The 17,475-nt window shown below is 46.6% G+C and overlaps 1 protein-coding gene across 1 annotated transcript in view; it reads right to left on the bottom strand.

Annotated features, from left to right (window-relative positions):
• ADCK1 (aarF domain containing kinase 1) overlaps positions 1-6,615 on the bottom strand; it is a 94,239-nt gene extending 87,624 nt beyond the window's left edge. The window contains exons 1-2 of the mRNA XM_016220169.2: positions 6,475-6,615; positions 4,178-4,261 (exon numbers count right to left, since the gene is read on the bottom strand). Of these exons, the coding sequence (XP_016075655.1) occupies positions 4,178-4,261; positions 6,475-6,609 (219 nt within the window). The 5' untranslated portion in view covers positions 6,610-6,615. The remainder of the gene's footprint in view (positions 1-4,177; positions 4,262-6,474) is intronic.
• Between the last annotated feature and the right edge of the window lie 10,860 nt (positions 6,616-17,475).

Genomic DNA, 17,475 nt, shown 5'->3' on the forward strand with positions numbered 1-17,475 from the left:
TTGCAAGTAGCAGAAAACTGAACTCAAACCATCAAAAGATAGTTTCCTGGCATACATAACTGAAAAGCCTAGTGGTAGTCTAGCTTCAGGCCTAGCTAGATATAGAGACTCAAATTACACACCTCTCCACAATACTGGCTCCATGCACAGATGGGCTTTCCCCTCATGGTGCCAAAATGGCTGCCAGCAGCCCAAAGCCAACATCCTACATGCTCAGCTAATCTAGCAGAAAAGACAGTGTCCTATAGGAGACATCCCCAAAAGTCCTGGAGCTGATGTTCACTGACCAGCCTGGCACAGAGTGTAGGAAAAGGAGAGCAAACAACAAACAAACTCTGAAGGAGTTGGGTAGCAAGCTTTCCAGAATTGCAGAAATCCCCCTGAAAAGGAGGGAAACATTTCTGCCAGAAACTGAAAACAGATCCTTAACGTCTGGGAAGCTTGCCCCCAGGAGAGTTATGGCCTTAAGGAAAAATGCTAAGCATATAGCTCAGAACAAAGCCACTTGTTCTTGTGCATTTTATGGTTTCTGCTGATCACTATCTCTCACACCTGCTTTTCTGTAGCTCACAATAAAAATCGCTGGATGGTAAGGAGGGTTGTTGCAGCTCCTCCAGAGCCTCAACCCTCTGCATCTGTTTCTTCGTGTCCCATGAGCACAACAGAGGAATGAGCCTGCCTAAGTCACATGCCCACCCTCGGCGCTCAGGGTGCAGTGAGCCCCACTTAAGACTCATGGCAAGTACCTGAGACATGACTGGTTCCCTCCAAGGAAAATTTGGATGCTGCTTCTCAATGAGGATGCTTCCTTAGCTGTAGAATTAACATGTTAGTTCTATACCCCAACCTCTGGGTCAGAATAAACGCAGTCCTACATTCTCCAGCCCATTGTCTGAATGTCCACATCAACCATGACTTCTTTCTGCCCTGTGCACAGGCCAGTTCACACACGTTTTCTCTGTTTATAAGCATCCTGAGCACCAGGGATCGCATTCTCCAAAGCACCTGGGCTCCACCCCACACCCTCAGCTACCTAGCAAAGTGCCACTGCGGCCATAGGAAACACTCCTTCACGTTGGCTCCCACCCCCTCCTGAAGCTGAGCTGAGTCACTGAGATCCAAGCGGGCTGAGCACCAACCTTGAAAGTGCCTCTCCAAGTTGCTGCCTGCCAAGCTCGTCTCCTGGCTCTGGCATACTCAGGGACCTGGGGATGCTGGCTTGACAGGTGAGATAATTATGTTTCACCCTTCGCTCACTCCTTTATCAGTCACGCGGACGAGAACAGATAAGTGATCCGATGGAAGAACACACTCTTACAGTATTTACTGGTTCTCTTTAGTGCCAGCTAGCTCCTCCTTCCACGGCACAACTCAGGGACCAGCCTACACCCCTGTTACCTGGTGACAACCACCACGTGCTATCCTCCTGTCAAATGCCAGGTTGCACTTTCCTTACTCATCCCCCAGAGCTGTCAACTTCTCCAGGAGCTGTGGCACCACTGCCTTTCAGATGACTTACACATGGAGGGTAACTGTCTCCCTGGCACCCATCCCCCTGCCTGTTCTGCCTCTGGACCTCTCTGCATAATGTCACTCTGGTGGGTTCCAAGGCCCACTGCACTAGTTAGATGGACAAAGGAGAACAGAGAAAAGCAAGGGAGCACTGTCACGGACTTTGAGATCTTCCAATACAAACATTCATTCATTCATTCATTCATTCAACATACCTTTATTCAGGACATTCTGTGTCCTGGGTACTGTTGTAGGTGCTTCAGACATGGAGAAACACAACACAGACCAAGCCCCTGTGCTCATAGAGCGTACCTTCTAGTAGACATCTGACTTATTTTTCATACCAGCTTTACAGTTATATTTCACAAAACAATCTGTATTAAGTGGTATAACTATCTCTAGCCTACACACAAAGAAAATGGCAGCTCGAAACAGTTAAATGACCTTCCCAAAGCTGAGGCACAAACTCAGGTCTTCTGATTCCAAACTTTACTGTCTTTTTTTTTTCTTAACTCTCACCTGAGAATATTTTTTCCATTGCATTTCAGAGAGAGTGTAAGGGAGAGAGAAAAAGAGAGAGAAACATCAATGTGAGAGAGACACATCGATTGGTTGCCTCCTACACATGCCCCGACCAGGGCTGGGGATCAAGCCTGCAACCGAGGTACGTGCCCTTGGCCAGAATCAAACCTGGGACCCCTCAGTCCACAGGCCGATGCTCTAGCCACTGAGCCAAACCGGCCAGGGTCCAAACCTTACCGTCTTTCTGGGGCCTCTCCCAAGGCAAGGAGCTAGCAGGGTGCAGCCTGGCATTGAAATACATTCAATCAACTCAGTCCTAGGCATCATCGCTAAAGGTAGAAGATATCAAAAAGAAAGACCCAATCCCTGATTGAACAAAATCTATAGTCTAAAGAGAGAGACATGTAACCAACTATCATTTGTGGCAGGAATAAAGAAGATAGAGTGATTAAATTCAAATAGGAACCTATCTCTGAAATAATACGCAGAAAATAATGACCATCTCCAAGCAGGAAAATTGGGTTCCTAAGGAACAGGGATAGGAGAATCATTTTGTATGTTCAAATATTATATATTTTGAATTGTGTATACCATGTGAAACTATTTCCCATTAAATGATACTTTGAAGATGCAATCAGCCAAATCCTGAATGTGGAAAATTCTACAGGATAAATGATCTGGTTTCTTCAACAAGCAAATAGCTCAAAGAAAGAGAGAAAGAAAGAAAAGAAGGAGGGGAAATACAGATTTGAAAAGATCTAGAAAACATCAACCAAACACAATATACGTGCCATGTTTGCATCCATATTTGAACAAACTAACTTTAAAAATACATTTGTGGGCCCTGGCCAGTGTTGCTCAGCAGTTAGAGCACTGGCCCTCAAATTGAAGGGTCAAGGGTTCGATTCCCAGTCAAGGGCCCCAAATCAATGTGTCTCTCTCTCATCGGTGTTTCTCTCTCTCTCTCCCCATTCCTCCCTCCCTTCCACTCTCTCTAAAAATCAATGGAAAAATATCCTTGGGTAAGGATTAACAAAACAAAAATAATTACATTTTTGGGACAACAAGGAAGATTTAAATGTCAATTTTGTTAGGTATGGTCATGGTATTAGAGTTAAGTTTTTTTAAAGGTCCTTATCTATTAGAAATACATACTGAAGTACTTACCCATGAAATAATATGAAGCCTGAGATTTACTTTTAAATATTTCAGCAAATAATAACAACAAGTAAATGAATTAAAAAATAAACAAAGGAATGAATAAATAAAGGGAGGGGTAGATGAGACAAGGCTGGCAAAATATTGCTAATTTCTGAAGCTGGATGACAGTTCCACAGGGATTCATTATATTATTCTCTCCACCCCTATGGATGGCTAAAATTTCCATAATGAAAAGTTTAAATAAAATTTTAAAAATGAGTTATTCCATCCACTGAGGATGACTGAGAAGGGGAGGTAGTTGAGCTGAATCTGGAAGAATGACTTTCAATTTTCTATGGGGCGAAGGGCTAAGCAAAGACACATAGATCTATCACAGACCTCTCTCCGGAGGAACCAAAAGTACATCTGACCCCAAACTCAACTTACATTCAACAAAAATGCCCTCTTGCTTGATGCCCCAACTCTCTGGAATATCTAGTCACAGCATCAAAACCAACTACCCTATTTCAAGTGCGGACAGAGTACATGGGGTCAACAACTCCACTCAGAGGCCTACAAGAGGCCCCAGCATCGCCTTCAGAGGACAGAAAAGCAATTAACCTCTCTCAATAGGGTTTTGCCTGACAAAGCAGTTTGGAAGCCAGCTGAGTTATCTCAGGACAGAATCTTCATCCCTCCTGAGTCATCCCAAACACTTGCGCTCCCCAGAAACACACGCCAGCCTCCCTGACAGTGCCTTGTAGATCCACAGCCTTGGTACCACAGGATCCAGTTTGATGGAAGCCGGCAGCCCACTCTACGGGCACTGAAGCACCTCCAATGAGGAGGTGGTCCTTCCCTCCTTCCTCCCCAACCCCCATCCTCCATCCCCCCACTGTCCCCACCCACCTCCAACTGCACACAGAAAGTCTGCTGGCTTTGAAGCCACTTTAGGACTTATGCAGTCCTGGCCTGGCTCAGACGGGTCTCTTAGGTCCCTTACCTCGGATCGAAGCTGTATGTACTCCTCTGAGCCATAGGGGACGCTCCTCAAGGAAGTGAGATAGTCATAACTGATGACAGCTGTCTGCGAACCAAGGACAGGAAAAGCTTAGTGCCCAGACATCAAACAGTATTCCTCTGCCAAAGAACTGAAGCTGCAGGCCCCTGACACAGGTAGGTACATCTGGAGGAATAGACAGTCCGACCCCTAAGATGCTTTGCCCCAAATCTCAGCCTGGCTGGCTTCTTCCTCTCAGTCAGAGCTCTGCATAAATGCCATTTCTGCAGAGTTCCAATCTAAAGTTGCCCCACCGACCAGGAACTCTCAATTGTCTATCATAACAAACCACTGTCCAAAACTACCGTGCTCATTTGTTTTCTTGTATATGGACTGTCTCCCCTCTGCTAGAATTTCAGCTCTATAGGTACAGGGGCTTGTCCTTCCTGTTCAACATCATTCCATTCCGGGCATATAGGTAAATGCTCAGTAAATACTAGTTGAATGAGTGCTGTTGGATACGCTTATTCCATCTCTCTACATCACAAATAAACATGATTTTATATGTATGTTTGCTCTAACAGCATAAGTTTTAATTCTCAGTCCCTTGGCCAAAACTCCAGAAGTCCAGTTATCGCGGTAAATCAGATTACAGGCTCCCAGATATCTCAGGCATTGAGGAACTGTGGGGATTATTTAGCCCAAACCTTCCCTTTTAGAATTGAGCAACTGAGGCTCCTAGAAGCGAAGGGGCTTACAAAGCTGACAGTGAAAGGACTTTGTTCCTTTGTCCGCACTCCAAAGCTTTATTCCATTGACATATACTTGTTGAATGCCAGCCAGCAGCAAGGCCTGGTCACTAATCAATGCAGGAGGATGGTGACGACCAGGGTCCTATCCTTTAAAGAATGCACAGTATAGTGGCTGATTTATAAAACACTGGTAAAAACCTTCCTCCCTTCTGCCCAACTATTCAAATCCCTAAAGTTCCAACACATTCCACTTCCCCTCTGGCACTCATCCTGACTCCCAGTCCAAGGGCTCACTCCTATGTCTGAGGTCCCACAGCAGTGGTCACCTGAGTCACTCATCTTGAGCAGTACATGGCTTTAGATTGTTTTCTGACCCATTCACATGAGCACTTCTCAGCCAGAAGCTCCTTCAAAGCTGTGTCTAGGTGGGACAGTTTGTTTCTACTCCTCAAAACATATAAGGCAATGCTAGACCCCAAAAAAGGGCAATCAGAAAACAGGGAAATCGTTTCATAGTCCACGGCCTGCTTAGCTACTGATTCTCTGACTTGATTCTCTGACCCCCTTTCCCTAGAGGGCAGGCACCACAGTAGCCTCCCCTCTGAGCCAGGCCAGCGAGAAGATTTGACACCAAGTATTAAAGAAATGGTTGGGCCCAGCCAGCATGGCTCAGTGGTTGAGTGTCAACCTATGAACCAGGAGGTCACGGTTCTATTCCCAGTCAGGGCACATGCCCAGGTTGTGGGTTTGTGTGCAAGAGGCAGCCAATCAATGACTCTCTCTCTCATCACTGATGTTTCTATCTCTTTCTCTCTTCCTCTCTCTGAAATCAATAAAAACATGGTTGGACAACAATCCAAACAGACTGTGCATCGAAATATACCTACATCAGAATAAACCTATGCCAGGGGGAAGAAAGAATAAGCTCATCCCATAGTACACAGCAATCTACCCACAAGCAAATGGGACAATTATGTAGCTGTTTTCCACAGAGGACACGATCACACCAGAATGATGCTCTTCAGCCACTGGACAAAACCATCAATGGTCACGTAGTCAACTCAGATTCTCTGTCAGTCCAGAGATTGAAGGGGATCCCCCAAACTTCTCCAAGGCCTAGATACTCTGAGTATGAGCCCTGCATCAGGTACCATTCACACTAGCTTACTGGAGAAAGAGACCAAGTTTTCTAATAGAATTTAATCAAAGCTGCAAAGCCTTCTTTCTAGGCATTCACTGAGGAGTGCAGCCCTCTGAGTCTGTCACTAAAATAAGATGTAGAACTTAAAATGTAAAGCCTTTAACATAGAGGTCCTGTGCAAGCCCACTCTGTTTAACTTCAGGATGGCAAAGGCTGTGCATACAGAAATATCAACTGGTATGTGAGGATATATATCCATGCCTGGGAACTGTGTAAAGGGAGCTTTGCACATGTAAGGGCACATATTTATCTCTACACATGTGTGACCAGCATGTCCATCTGCTACATGCATGAATACCTGCATGAAATACTGCAGTTCCTCTCCATCCCCAAATGAAAAAACCTACCGTAGCAACTGCTCTGCCCACTCTGACAGCACCAAAGTCATTAGGGTCCAGGTACTTGTTACTATAGAGGTAGAAGCCAGAGGCAGCAAGAGCCATGCTGGTCCAAGAAGCAAGCTTGAGAGCCCTTCTGGCCATGTTCCCAGACCCTGCAAAAGGAAAGTAAAGAAAAAGGAATAGTTGAGTTTCACAGACAGACCAGGATTCAAATCCAGGCTCTGCCACTTAATAGATTGCAATGAGCTTGGGTCATTTTCTTAACCCCATTGCACCTCAGTTTCCTCATTTGTAAAACAGAATCATACCCAACCTAAAAGTTGTTGAGATAAAATAAGATCATGTATATAAAATGCTTAGCATAGTACCTAACACAAGTCAACTCTCAATGTCACTCTAGCTTCAGCAGTGCCAAGCACTGTTCTGGGTACCGGGGACAAAACAGACAAAGTTCTAGCCCTTGTGGCACTTACTCTCTAGATGGGATGACAGATCACAAGCAAACAGGCATAATACATTAGAATGTCAGCTGGTATTAAGTCCTGAGAAGAAAATCAAAGAGGGTAAGAGGAAAGATGACACCTCTCACATCTTCCTTCTTCAAGGTCATCCATATAGGAAGGTCCACGAGGGGTGATCCAGGGACCTTCTCTGTGGGACCTGCAGAGAATCCCACGTTAAGAACATAGTATGAGCCAGAAAGAGCCCTGGCTCTACTGCTCACCAGCTGTGGGGCCTTGAGCAGGTTACAACATCTTGGAGCCTCCATGTAATCATCTACAAAAGGAAGCTCTTGGTAATGCCTACCTCATAGGATCATTGTGAGAATTAAATGAGATGCTGCTTTAACATAATGCCTAACGTGCTCAGTAAATGAAACTTCATTTCTTCTCTGAGAAGCTGAAGAACTTACATAGAAGAACTAGCACCTCGGAGGCCAGAATTTGGCACAACCTCATACAATTAATAAAGGAGAGGAAAGCCACTCAGCCGTTCCCATTCCAAACACTTTCCCACATCCCATTTAACCTCACTCCGCCACTGGAGTTATCACCATCCTAGCCCACAAGTACATTCCTATCACTCCTACCTCCCGTCCACCTACCAAAAAGTCCAAATTCTCTAGCAAGCCATTCAAGGTCCCCTCCACATTCTCAGCCCAATCCACCTTTCAAGCTTCATCTCCTAAAATATCCATCCACCCTCAGTCCCCCACAATCCCTCTATGAAGCCTTTGGGAACCAATCACTCAGAACTCATTGTTCCTTCCTCTCTGGTCTTATCATGCACTGTTTTTATCTCTAACTATCTGGTCCTATATCTGCCTCTTCCGCTAGATACAAAGAGAATAATTTGCTAATAAATAAGTCTGCTAATAAGAATGGCTGAATAAGTGAGTGAATTTTTTTCCCAGTCTACTCAAAGCATGGAAACTTAAGTCCAACTATGCATTCCTCTGCTCTCAACTCTCCAATGGGTCTCACCTCACTCAGATGAAAAGCCAAGGCCTTCACATGACTTACAAGGTCCTACCTGAACTGACTGCCCAATTCCCTCCAGGGTCTCAGCCCTTTCCACCTTCCCCCTTGCTCACTTCACTCCAATGGCACTGACCTCCTTGCTATTCCTCAAACATGCCAGGCACATTCTGGCCTCAGAGCCTTTATACTTGCTGTTCTCCTGCCTAGAGCAGGAGTCAACAAACTATTTCTGTAAAGGGCCATACAGTAAATGCTTTTGGCTCTGCAGGCTACAATGTCACAACTCTTCAACTCTGCTCAAGGCAAAAAGCAGCCTAGCTGACATGTAAAGTAATGGGTGTGACCAGATTTGGCGCTCAAGCTATAGTTTGCCAAACCTTGGCTCAGCTCATAGTAGGTACTCCAAAAGTATTTACTGAATGAATGAACCAGTTAATGAACAAACTATACCCATGATCCTGTGCAGAGCCAGTAACAACATAGATCCCCAGGGGAGAATCACATACCCAGGGATGACAGTTGGACAGCCATCGTCCTCTAGTCACCCCAAGCACCAGCTCCCAGCCCTTGTCTCCTCTAAACCCCATCTCCTAGTGTGCCAACCCCCATGTCTGTCCCTATAGGCAATGAGGCACCCCTAGCCTTGAGTCAACCTCTGGGTGGGGAAGCGGTAGCGAAGGAGACACAACTCCCAAGACCCGGTTTTCATGCAAATGTCCTCAGTAATAAAAGAGGTAGAAATTGAAAAACATAAAATAGATGATATAGGAGCAAAACTGTGCCTAAACAGACTGGAGTTGGAGTTTTCCATAAGGCGTCAGCGAGTCTTTAACATGCAAATGAGTTGCTTCCCTCAGGGTATTTTAAAAGACCCTGTCAGCTGTGAAATACTTCTGTCCATGAAAAACACCTTTCATTATTAAACCCTTTGCTAATGAATCACCTGTCCTCTCGGTTACTTGCCTTTTTGACTTTCACGTGAGTTACCCCTAATAATAGCACACACTTGAAGGGGAGGGGTCCTGAGGCCACCAAGACCTAAACCTAATCATTAGATAATAATACTAGCTATAACTAACCTTTACAAAGTCCTTTTCATTCATTTTTCATTAGATATTCCACACAACCCAGTGAGGTGAGACAAATACTATTATCAGGCCCAGGTATAAGCGAGGAAACTGAGAAGCATAGAGGGTGAGTGATTTGGCCCAGGTGGCTTGGCTAGTAAACAGTAGAGTAAGAGCTTGGGCCCTACTCTCCATGGCACGTGATCTCCTTGGCAGGCTCTCCCGGACCTCTATTCACCAACATTCGTACCACCATCCACAGATTAACTGCATCAGCCACTGTGGGTAGAGACTATGATTTCTGACCCTCTACTGTACCCAAACAATGCCAGGCACGTAGAAGATGCTGCTTGGAGCCCTTGGAAATCAACAACTTGTCACAAGAGCAACCAAAGCACCTTACTAGGAACAGCCAATTCCAGCCTATGAAACTGTTAGGAAAGCTGTGTTACTGTCAAATCTATGATATGAATGGAATCCATCTCGTTGGACCATAGGGTACACCTCGGTGGGTGATGATAAGAGGCAACAGAAAAGGCTGGAAAGTTCTAGAAATGAGAAGTTGATAGTCAAATGAAATATCCACTCCCTGAACAGAACTAAATGGGGAACCAAGCACTTACTGTTCATGGGCCAACAAGTGGCTAGACCTTTTCAGTTATCATGCATCCCCAGCCCCCTCCCCATGGCACGTTCTGAGACACTAAGCCTGGAATCACCTCACCCTGCTTGGTGCACAGGTGAGGATGGCCACAGATGAAAGGCACTTAGGGCTCGAATTCCATTAATCCTATAAAATGACCAAAGCCTCCTGCCATTTCCTAGACAGACTATTAGACAAATGAGCATTATTTTTTCTGGTCTGCTCCCAAGGCTAGAAAAGACCCAGTAATACCCTTTAAGTAATCAGGTTTTCAGGGAAACCTGGTTACTGTCATGGATAAAAAGCAAACAAGATGACCTGGCCGGGCGTGGCTCAGCGCTTGAGCATCGACCTAGGATCCAAGAGATCAAGGTTTGATTCAGGTCAGGGCACATACCCAGGTTGCAGGCTTGATCCCCAGCAGGGGGCACGCAGGAGGCAGCCAATCAATGATTCTCTCATCACTGATGTTTCTATCTCTCTCTCCCTTCCTCTCTGAAATCAATAAAGATATGTTTTAAAAAAAAAAAAAGCAAACAAGAAGGATGATACCATCATGTCTCGAGTCTTGAGTCTGGAAAGATGTTGAGTCAATGCTCAGGGACCATCCAGTTGGGCTGAGCAGGTTTACAATCTACCCTGCCCCACAGAGAGTGATGCAGTCCCAGTGTAACCACACTCCCATTCCTAGTGTTGGATGCCCAGAAGGTGCTGAATCAATATTAAATTAAGGAATCCCTGACTGATGCCAAGGTCCCAGAGTAGACAGGGAAAATAAATTTCACCCAAGCAAGGAATAGAAATTCTCCATTCTCATGGGAAAGAGGGGCTCAGGGAGGACAGTGGAAAACCAAGTGCCAAGAGCCAGCAGCAAGCTAAGTGAGTGTGCTTCCAACAGGAAAGGTAAAGTGCCAAGTGCTTTAACATCTCGTTACTTGCACAATATGTTCCAAGGTGCACACTATTCTACAGATAAGGAAGTTGAGTTTTAGAAAAGGTAAGAAACTCAGCAGGGAAGCTAGTAAGTGACGGAGCCTAAACTTGAATACAGGTATGTCTTTCCAACCAAGAGAGCACAGGGTAAAGGCAAACAAGTGGCCTGCTGGGCCCTGAGGTGGGTCACTGGAATCCCTCTGACATGAAAATCTAAACCCAGGAGGTATATTCAGTGAGTTGGGAGGAAGCGAGACCGAGAGAATGGATGCCTGAATCAAGCACTATTCTTATCTTACAGGTCTTTCGTCTGACAAGAAAACGTGTATATCAAAAAGAAATTAGCCTGGCCGGGCGTGGCTCAGTGGTTGAGCATGACCTAGGATCCAGGAGATCGGGTTCGATTCCGGGTCAGGGCACATGCCCAGGTTGCAGGCTCAATCCCCAGTCGGGGGCGTGCAGGAGGCAGCCGATCAATGACTCTCTCATCATTGATGTTTCTATCTCTCTCTCTCCCTCTCCTTTCCTCTCTCTGAAGTGAATAAAAATATATTTTAAAAAAAGAAAAATGCAAACTCTCCCAGCTGAGATCAAACCAGGCATCTGTGAGGGCTGTTGCGAAACAGCCACACCAGTAATGACACAATAAGATAGAATATGATGTAATCCAGGAAGCATAGACTACATGAAAATCTGTCTATAAGGTAATGTGGGGGGAATTAACAGCATACAAAGTAATATGCACACTTTTACTATAACTACAAAATTAAACTGGCAAAGAAGGACAGAAGGCCCATAACCAGCTGTAAAGGGTTGGAGCTTTAAGTTCATAGGATTTTTTCCTCTACAATAGAACTCAAAAATAAGTCCTCAGACCAGCAACTTCCCCATCTTCTAGGGAATGAAACTTCCTGCTCCCCACTCAGAACTACTGAATCAGCAACTTTGGGGATGGGGTCCTGCATTGTGTTGTAGCAGCCCTCCAGGTACTTCTGATGCACGCTACAGTCTGAGAACCACTGCAGTCAGAAAATGCTTGAAGAAAACGTGTGACGGCACAGATACACTCGAATTCACTTTCAACTGGGCAAATGCTTCTTGAGCACCCAAGAAGTGCCAAGCACCATGGAGGGAACCAATCAATACTTGTTGAACTGAACGACTTTGTAGTCAGTCGAAAGTAAATGCCACTTAAACTGGGGAGAAAGCTGGACCAGGTGTCTTCCAAAGGCTGGTCTCCATACCTGGGCTGTCGTCGGCACTCATTTATTGCGCGACCCAAACAAAAGCGCAGGACCCTGCAACGTGCTCGAAAAGAGGCGCGCTCTGGGGCCCGCCGCGGGGCAGGCGGGAGCGCCGCGGGTCCTGCGTAGCCCCGCTCGGGTGCAGGCCACGCTCCAGCCCCAGCAGCCGGCGCCTCGGAGCTCACAGATCACCTGGGGGCGGGGACGTCTGAGTGAGCCACCCGCTGCCCTCCTCCCGCGCCAGCTCCACCCACGCGCAAGGCTGCGCCACCCAAGCGGCCAGCGCACGCTTCAGCCCACTGGGAAGCCGGGCAGGCGCGTCCCCGCGGAGGGGGCGGGGCCCTGCCAATCGCACGAGCCACGTGCGCGCGCCCCGGGTGACAAGGTCACCGGCTGGGGTTTCCTCCGGGCTCGCTAGGTGGCTGCAGTGGCCTGAACAGGGGTGGGCGCCCGGCGCGTCCACATGGCTCGCCCGCGCTCCACGAGCCGCGAGACCCTGGCGGCCCCGGCTCTGCGCCAGCCTTCGAGGGGCCGCCCTACTCACCCTGAGGGCGGCCGAGCCGCGGCGCCCGGCCTCCCGCCGCAGCCGGGTAACGGGAGCGCTCGGGAACGTCGCTCTCCTCCACCCTCGGATTGCGTTTGGTTGAGCCGGGGCGCCGCGCGGCCTGCCGGGACTTGTAGTTCTTCTTGGTTCCCTAAGCCGCAGGAAGCCCAGGCTAAGAACCACCCGGGTCCCGCTGGACCGCTGAACTGGGGGAGGCAAGGGAGCCGCAGACCCTTTACTTGTCAGGTGGCTTTCTTTCTTTGCCTGGGCCTCGGACACGGAATCTTCTTGAAAACTTGTTTTTCAAGAGGGTCTCCAAATAGGAAAGTATTCAGTCGAGGATGGCGTTGTGGGTTGTGTGTTTTAAATAGGGTGTTATTAGAACGAGTAGGTGAGCAAGAAATTGACTGGCAGTTGCTAAATAGTAAGAATGTGTTAATTAATCTTAATTGTCTTTGGCCCCCATGTATTCATTCACTGACAGCTAACGAATATTTGTTCGTAAGCTGTACTTCGGAGACATTCATCAGACGTCCATTCATTCCACAAACATCTCTTGAGCTACTTCCTGGGGAAACAGATGGGGGTGTGACCAACCTTTGAGTCAATGCAATTCCAATGAAACTGCCAACAGGACTTTTTCTGGACCTTCACAAGCTAACCTAAAATTTATATGCAAAAACAAAGGCAAAGCATAGCCAAAATATTCTTGAGGAAGAGAAACATATTTCAAGGACTCACCCTTCCATATATAGCCATTTATTCTAAAACTATAAAAATTCAGATATGTGGTATTAGTATAGGGATAGATAGAGACAGGGAAATGAAACAACCTAGAGAGCCTGGAAACAGGTCCACCCATGTGTGGAATCTTGACAGGACAGAGCTGGCGTTATAGAGCAATGGAGGAAGATAACCTATTCAGTCTATGAGCTGAAACAACTAGTTATCCGTTAGGTCCCTAACTCACCCAAACACAAAACCTAATCCCAGGTAGATTTAAGACTTTAAAGGGAAAAAGCAAAATCAGAACTTTTGAAAAAAAATCAAGGAAAACATCCTGTAATCTCAAGGTAGTATTTATTAAACGACATAACACCAAACTGTATAGAAAACTTTGATAAATTTGGACTGCATTAAACTCAAGAACTCCTCAGGATATATGGTGAACAAAACAGGCAAGGTCCTGGCCCTTGCAGAGTGTCATTTGGCTGGGGTGGGGTAGGAGGAGACAGACAATAGACAAGCAAAGAAATAATAGGATAGTTGCATGATGTAATAAACTGTGTGAAGGAAAGAAGCAGGGGATGTGGTAAAGAGTAACTGGACAGAGGAGTCAGACAAGGCCTCTCTGAAGCTGCTTAACCTGATGAATGAGGAAGTCAGCCATGGGGAAGATGAGGAAGTGTGTTCCAAGCAAAGGGAACAGCAAGTGCAAAGACCCAGCAGTAGGAAAGAGCTTGGCATGTTTGAGAAACATGTTTTAAATTGAGATGGGATATGACCAGAGAAGCTAAGTAGAAAATGCACTGAGCAAGCAAAGCTATAAAGGGAAGCAACTTATTTCAGAACCTGCCAGAGTCCCAGTTGTGTTTCTGGGGCAGCAAGGCCCGGGGTTGGTACTGAGTATTTGGAGTGCTGTCCAAGAGAGGTTTCATGCAGGATGCTGTATACATATCTTGTCCTGGAATTCGACCATCGGGGAGAAAGTATCACATAGCAGCCAATCAGAGGAAAAGCAAGAGAAACCAAAGAGCAAGATTCTTCCTTAAGGCAAGGAGAAAAGGCCGCTGCAGCAGAAGCAACAAAGGAACTGTGTTATTTGCGGGAGGGAGAAGCCTGAGGCTTCTGATAGGGGAAGCCAGAAAGCCGCATTTGGTTCCAGCAGCATTTCAAAGGTGAGCAACACCCTGCAGGGGTTGCATCCACGGAAGCAGCAGCAGAAGGAAGCACGAGCTAGAAACCAGGAAGCTTATGTGTGCGCCTGCCCAGAACAGAGCAGGTCCCAGCAGGACAAAGGCAGTCAAGCCCAGACTTAAGGCCTGAAGGTCAGGGTCCTCCTACTCCAGAGGGCCATTTTCAGCTTTACTGAGCTATAACTGACATGCCCTTAAGTTTTCTTAACTGCCATAAGGGAGGGGGAAAATCCTTGTAAAATAACAGCTGATATATCTCAAAAGGAATAAAAACCTTATGAATTTATAACCAGAATTCTAAATCAATTTATTGGGTATATATATCCCATAAATATTTATATGAAAATGAATACATATATATGCTATCATTTATCAAGTACTTATTGTTTAAGTGCTTTAAATACTTTTTCTCATATAATCCTCATGAGGTATGACATAGATATGTTTATTATCCCCATTTTATAACTGAGCAAACTGAGGCACAGAGAGTTAAGTAACTTGTCCAAGATCACTCCATGAGGGCAGAGCTGGGATTCTACCCCATGATTCTGACTCCAGAGCCCACATTCTGGATTGGGCAGCCCACTTTGATCATAGATGTATTTAGAGAAGGAATCATTTGAGACAAATATCTGGGACCAAAGTAAATTATGCCCTGAGGTCTTTGAGCAATTTCAAAAGGAAATAAGCAAGTTGGCTCAGCAGTAATCTTTTATTACCAACCATTAATTGACCACAGCTCTCCAATAAAGAGGTGGAATGGACTGAAAGTTCGGTGAGCCGGATTCCAGTCCTGCCTATGCTACTAACTGGCTGCCAACCTTGGACCTTGGACCTACCAGTCATTTTCCCTCCCTGGGCCTCAGGATCCTCTTTTGCAAAGTAAAGGGAGTTTGTGGGCAGAGCTCAAAGGGCCCTTCCAACTCTCTCATTCCATTATTCTTTGAGTCTATAAACAGTGCCCTACCTCCTATGGACTGGCATGAAGGGCACACATGAGTAATCCCTGTGTTGAGTATCATCCTCAAGTGCTCTCTGCACCCTTCTGTGCCCTACCCTGTGCCCCAGGACAATGACTGGTACTGCTTGCTTCCCCTGGGTTCCCTGGCCTTCTGTCTTCCAGTTAGGTTTGACCATGACCAGGAGACAAGGGGGCCAAAGGAGAGAGAAGTCCAGATGTTTGTTCACAGACACACACACACACACACACCCCTTCATGTGTGACCTGCCCTTCCTGTCAGCATTGCAGCAGTAGCTGGGTTCCTCTCCTGCCACAGCTCCTGGAGGGGTACCTCTGCCCTAGCCCCAGCTTTTCTGGGCTCAGAAACACCATTCCCACATGATGCCCCTTTAGACCTCGGGGTGGTGATGGCTTCCTGCTATGTTAGTGCCCAGCTGTTTCCCCACCCGCTTGTGGGCTCCCTAATTGCCCATTCCTCTTCCACACAGTCCGTTCATTCATCACTGCATTGAAACCCTTGAACCCGCCGTCTGTTTCCTGTAGGATTCTGACTGGCCTAGGCCCCTGGTGGTGAAGTGGCTTTCCTCCTTGTCATTGCTACCATAATATGGAAAATCTCTCCACCTGTCATGAACCAACAACAGGAATCCCAGACCTCCAACAGGGAACCTAGAAATAGGCGCTTTCAGGGTGAGGGAGCAGGATTCCCCCAATCTCCCATAGCGGTAGAAGTATCAAGGCCAATGTTCTATTAGTCAAAATCTATAAAAGCTCTCAGCCTCCCTTGAGAGAGGCAACATGGAGTCAGACAGACCTGGATTTGGATCCTGCCTCCAACTCATTAGGTTTAAATCCTAGGTCAGCTACTTACTGGCTGTGAGACCCTCCTGAGCCTTAGATTCCTTATCTGTAAATTGGGGGTAATAGCATCTGCCTCTCAGCCTTGCTGCAAGGATTGAGTAAGACAACCTGTGTGAGGGCTAGTACAATGCCTGGCACATACAAAATAGGTGCTCAGTAAATGTTCATTCCCTCCCTCTCTATTAGGCAACTAGGGGGAGGAGAGGGAAAGCCATGAAAACAACTAGGTGAGATAAAGTGGCTTCTCCAGAAATATCACAACACCTCCTTCCGTTCTCCAATGGAACAGCCAGGGGCTGGAATGGACCAAGGCAGGGGAAAAGAGAGAGAGAGAGAAAAGAACAACTCATCAGAAGCCAGACTTTTGTAAAAAACAAAAAACAAAAGAACAACAATGCTCAAACCCAACTGCAGCAAGCAATTAGGAACAATAGCTAAATACTTTCTATAATTAGAGCGATAAACCATCGCAAGTGATCAGAGCGCCTTTGTCTGCACTGACCCTCTACGCCCGAAGAAGGTCTTGGCTCACATGAGATGGAGACTGGGGATCTTGGTGTCTTTTTTAGTTTTCTTGAGAAATTAAATCTCACACCACCCTTCTGTTGCCAGGAAAGGAGGGCACAGGAGGCACTGAGCACCCTCTCATCAGAAGAGAAAGGCAGTTAGAACTGTGACTCATGTCAAGGGCTAATTTGATGGCTCCCCCTGAGAGCTACTGACAGACACCCTGGGGCAAGTGGGGGTTGGCATTTCTGTAGCAAGAGGAGGCACATGGGCTTTGTCATCTGCCTTTCATGCCTCTTTTGCTAAAATCTGAGGAGCAAATCTTTATCTTTAGCAATAGATATTCTAGATAAAAGCAAAGAAGAGGGTCTGCCCACAAACAGCAGTGCTGGAGAATTGCTCACTTGGTCTTCACAGAAGCAAGCAAGCTTCCCTGCCCTGAATCTCTGCGCCTGCCCAGGCACTGCTCGTCTTCCAGGGTCCCAGGGTCCCAGTTCAGGCCAGTCTTTCCGTTCTTCTCAGTCCCTCATCACTAGCTCACTCAACCCATTGACACTTTCTTCTATATACCCTTCCCGTCTTTCCCTTCCTCCCCATTCCTGTTACCACAAACATTGTCAAGCTCCCCACACATCATGTCTAGACTTTTCCACAGGCTTCCATTCAGTCCCCTTTCCCACAAAGCACCCCCTAAAACCCTACACCCACAATGCCATTCTCTACACTGGGACTTTCCAAACTGTGGTACAATTGCCCTTGGTGGTACACTGGATAATTGTAGGTGGTGTGATACACACCGTTAGTGTCCTGCCCCAGTCCCCTTTACCTGGGGATGCTACAAACTGTTTCT

Source organism: Miniopterus natalensis, chromosome 1 (assembly GCF_054644295.1).
Source record: "Miniopterus natalensis isolate mMinNat1 chromosome 1, mMinNat1.hap1, whole genome shotgun sequence".
NCBI lineage: Eukaryota > Metazoa > Chordata > Mammalia > Chiroptera > Miniopteridae > Miniopterus > Miniopterus natalensis.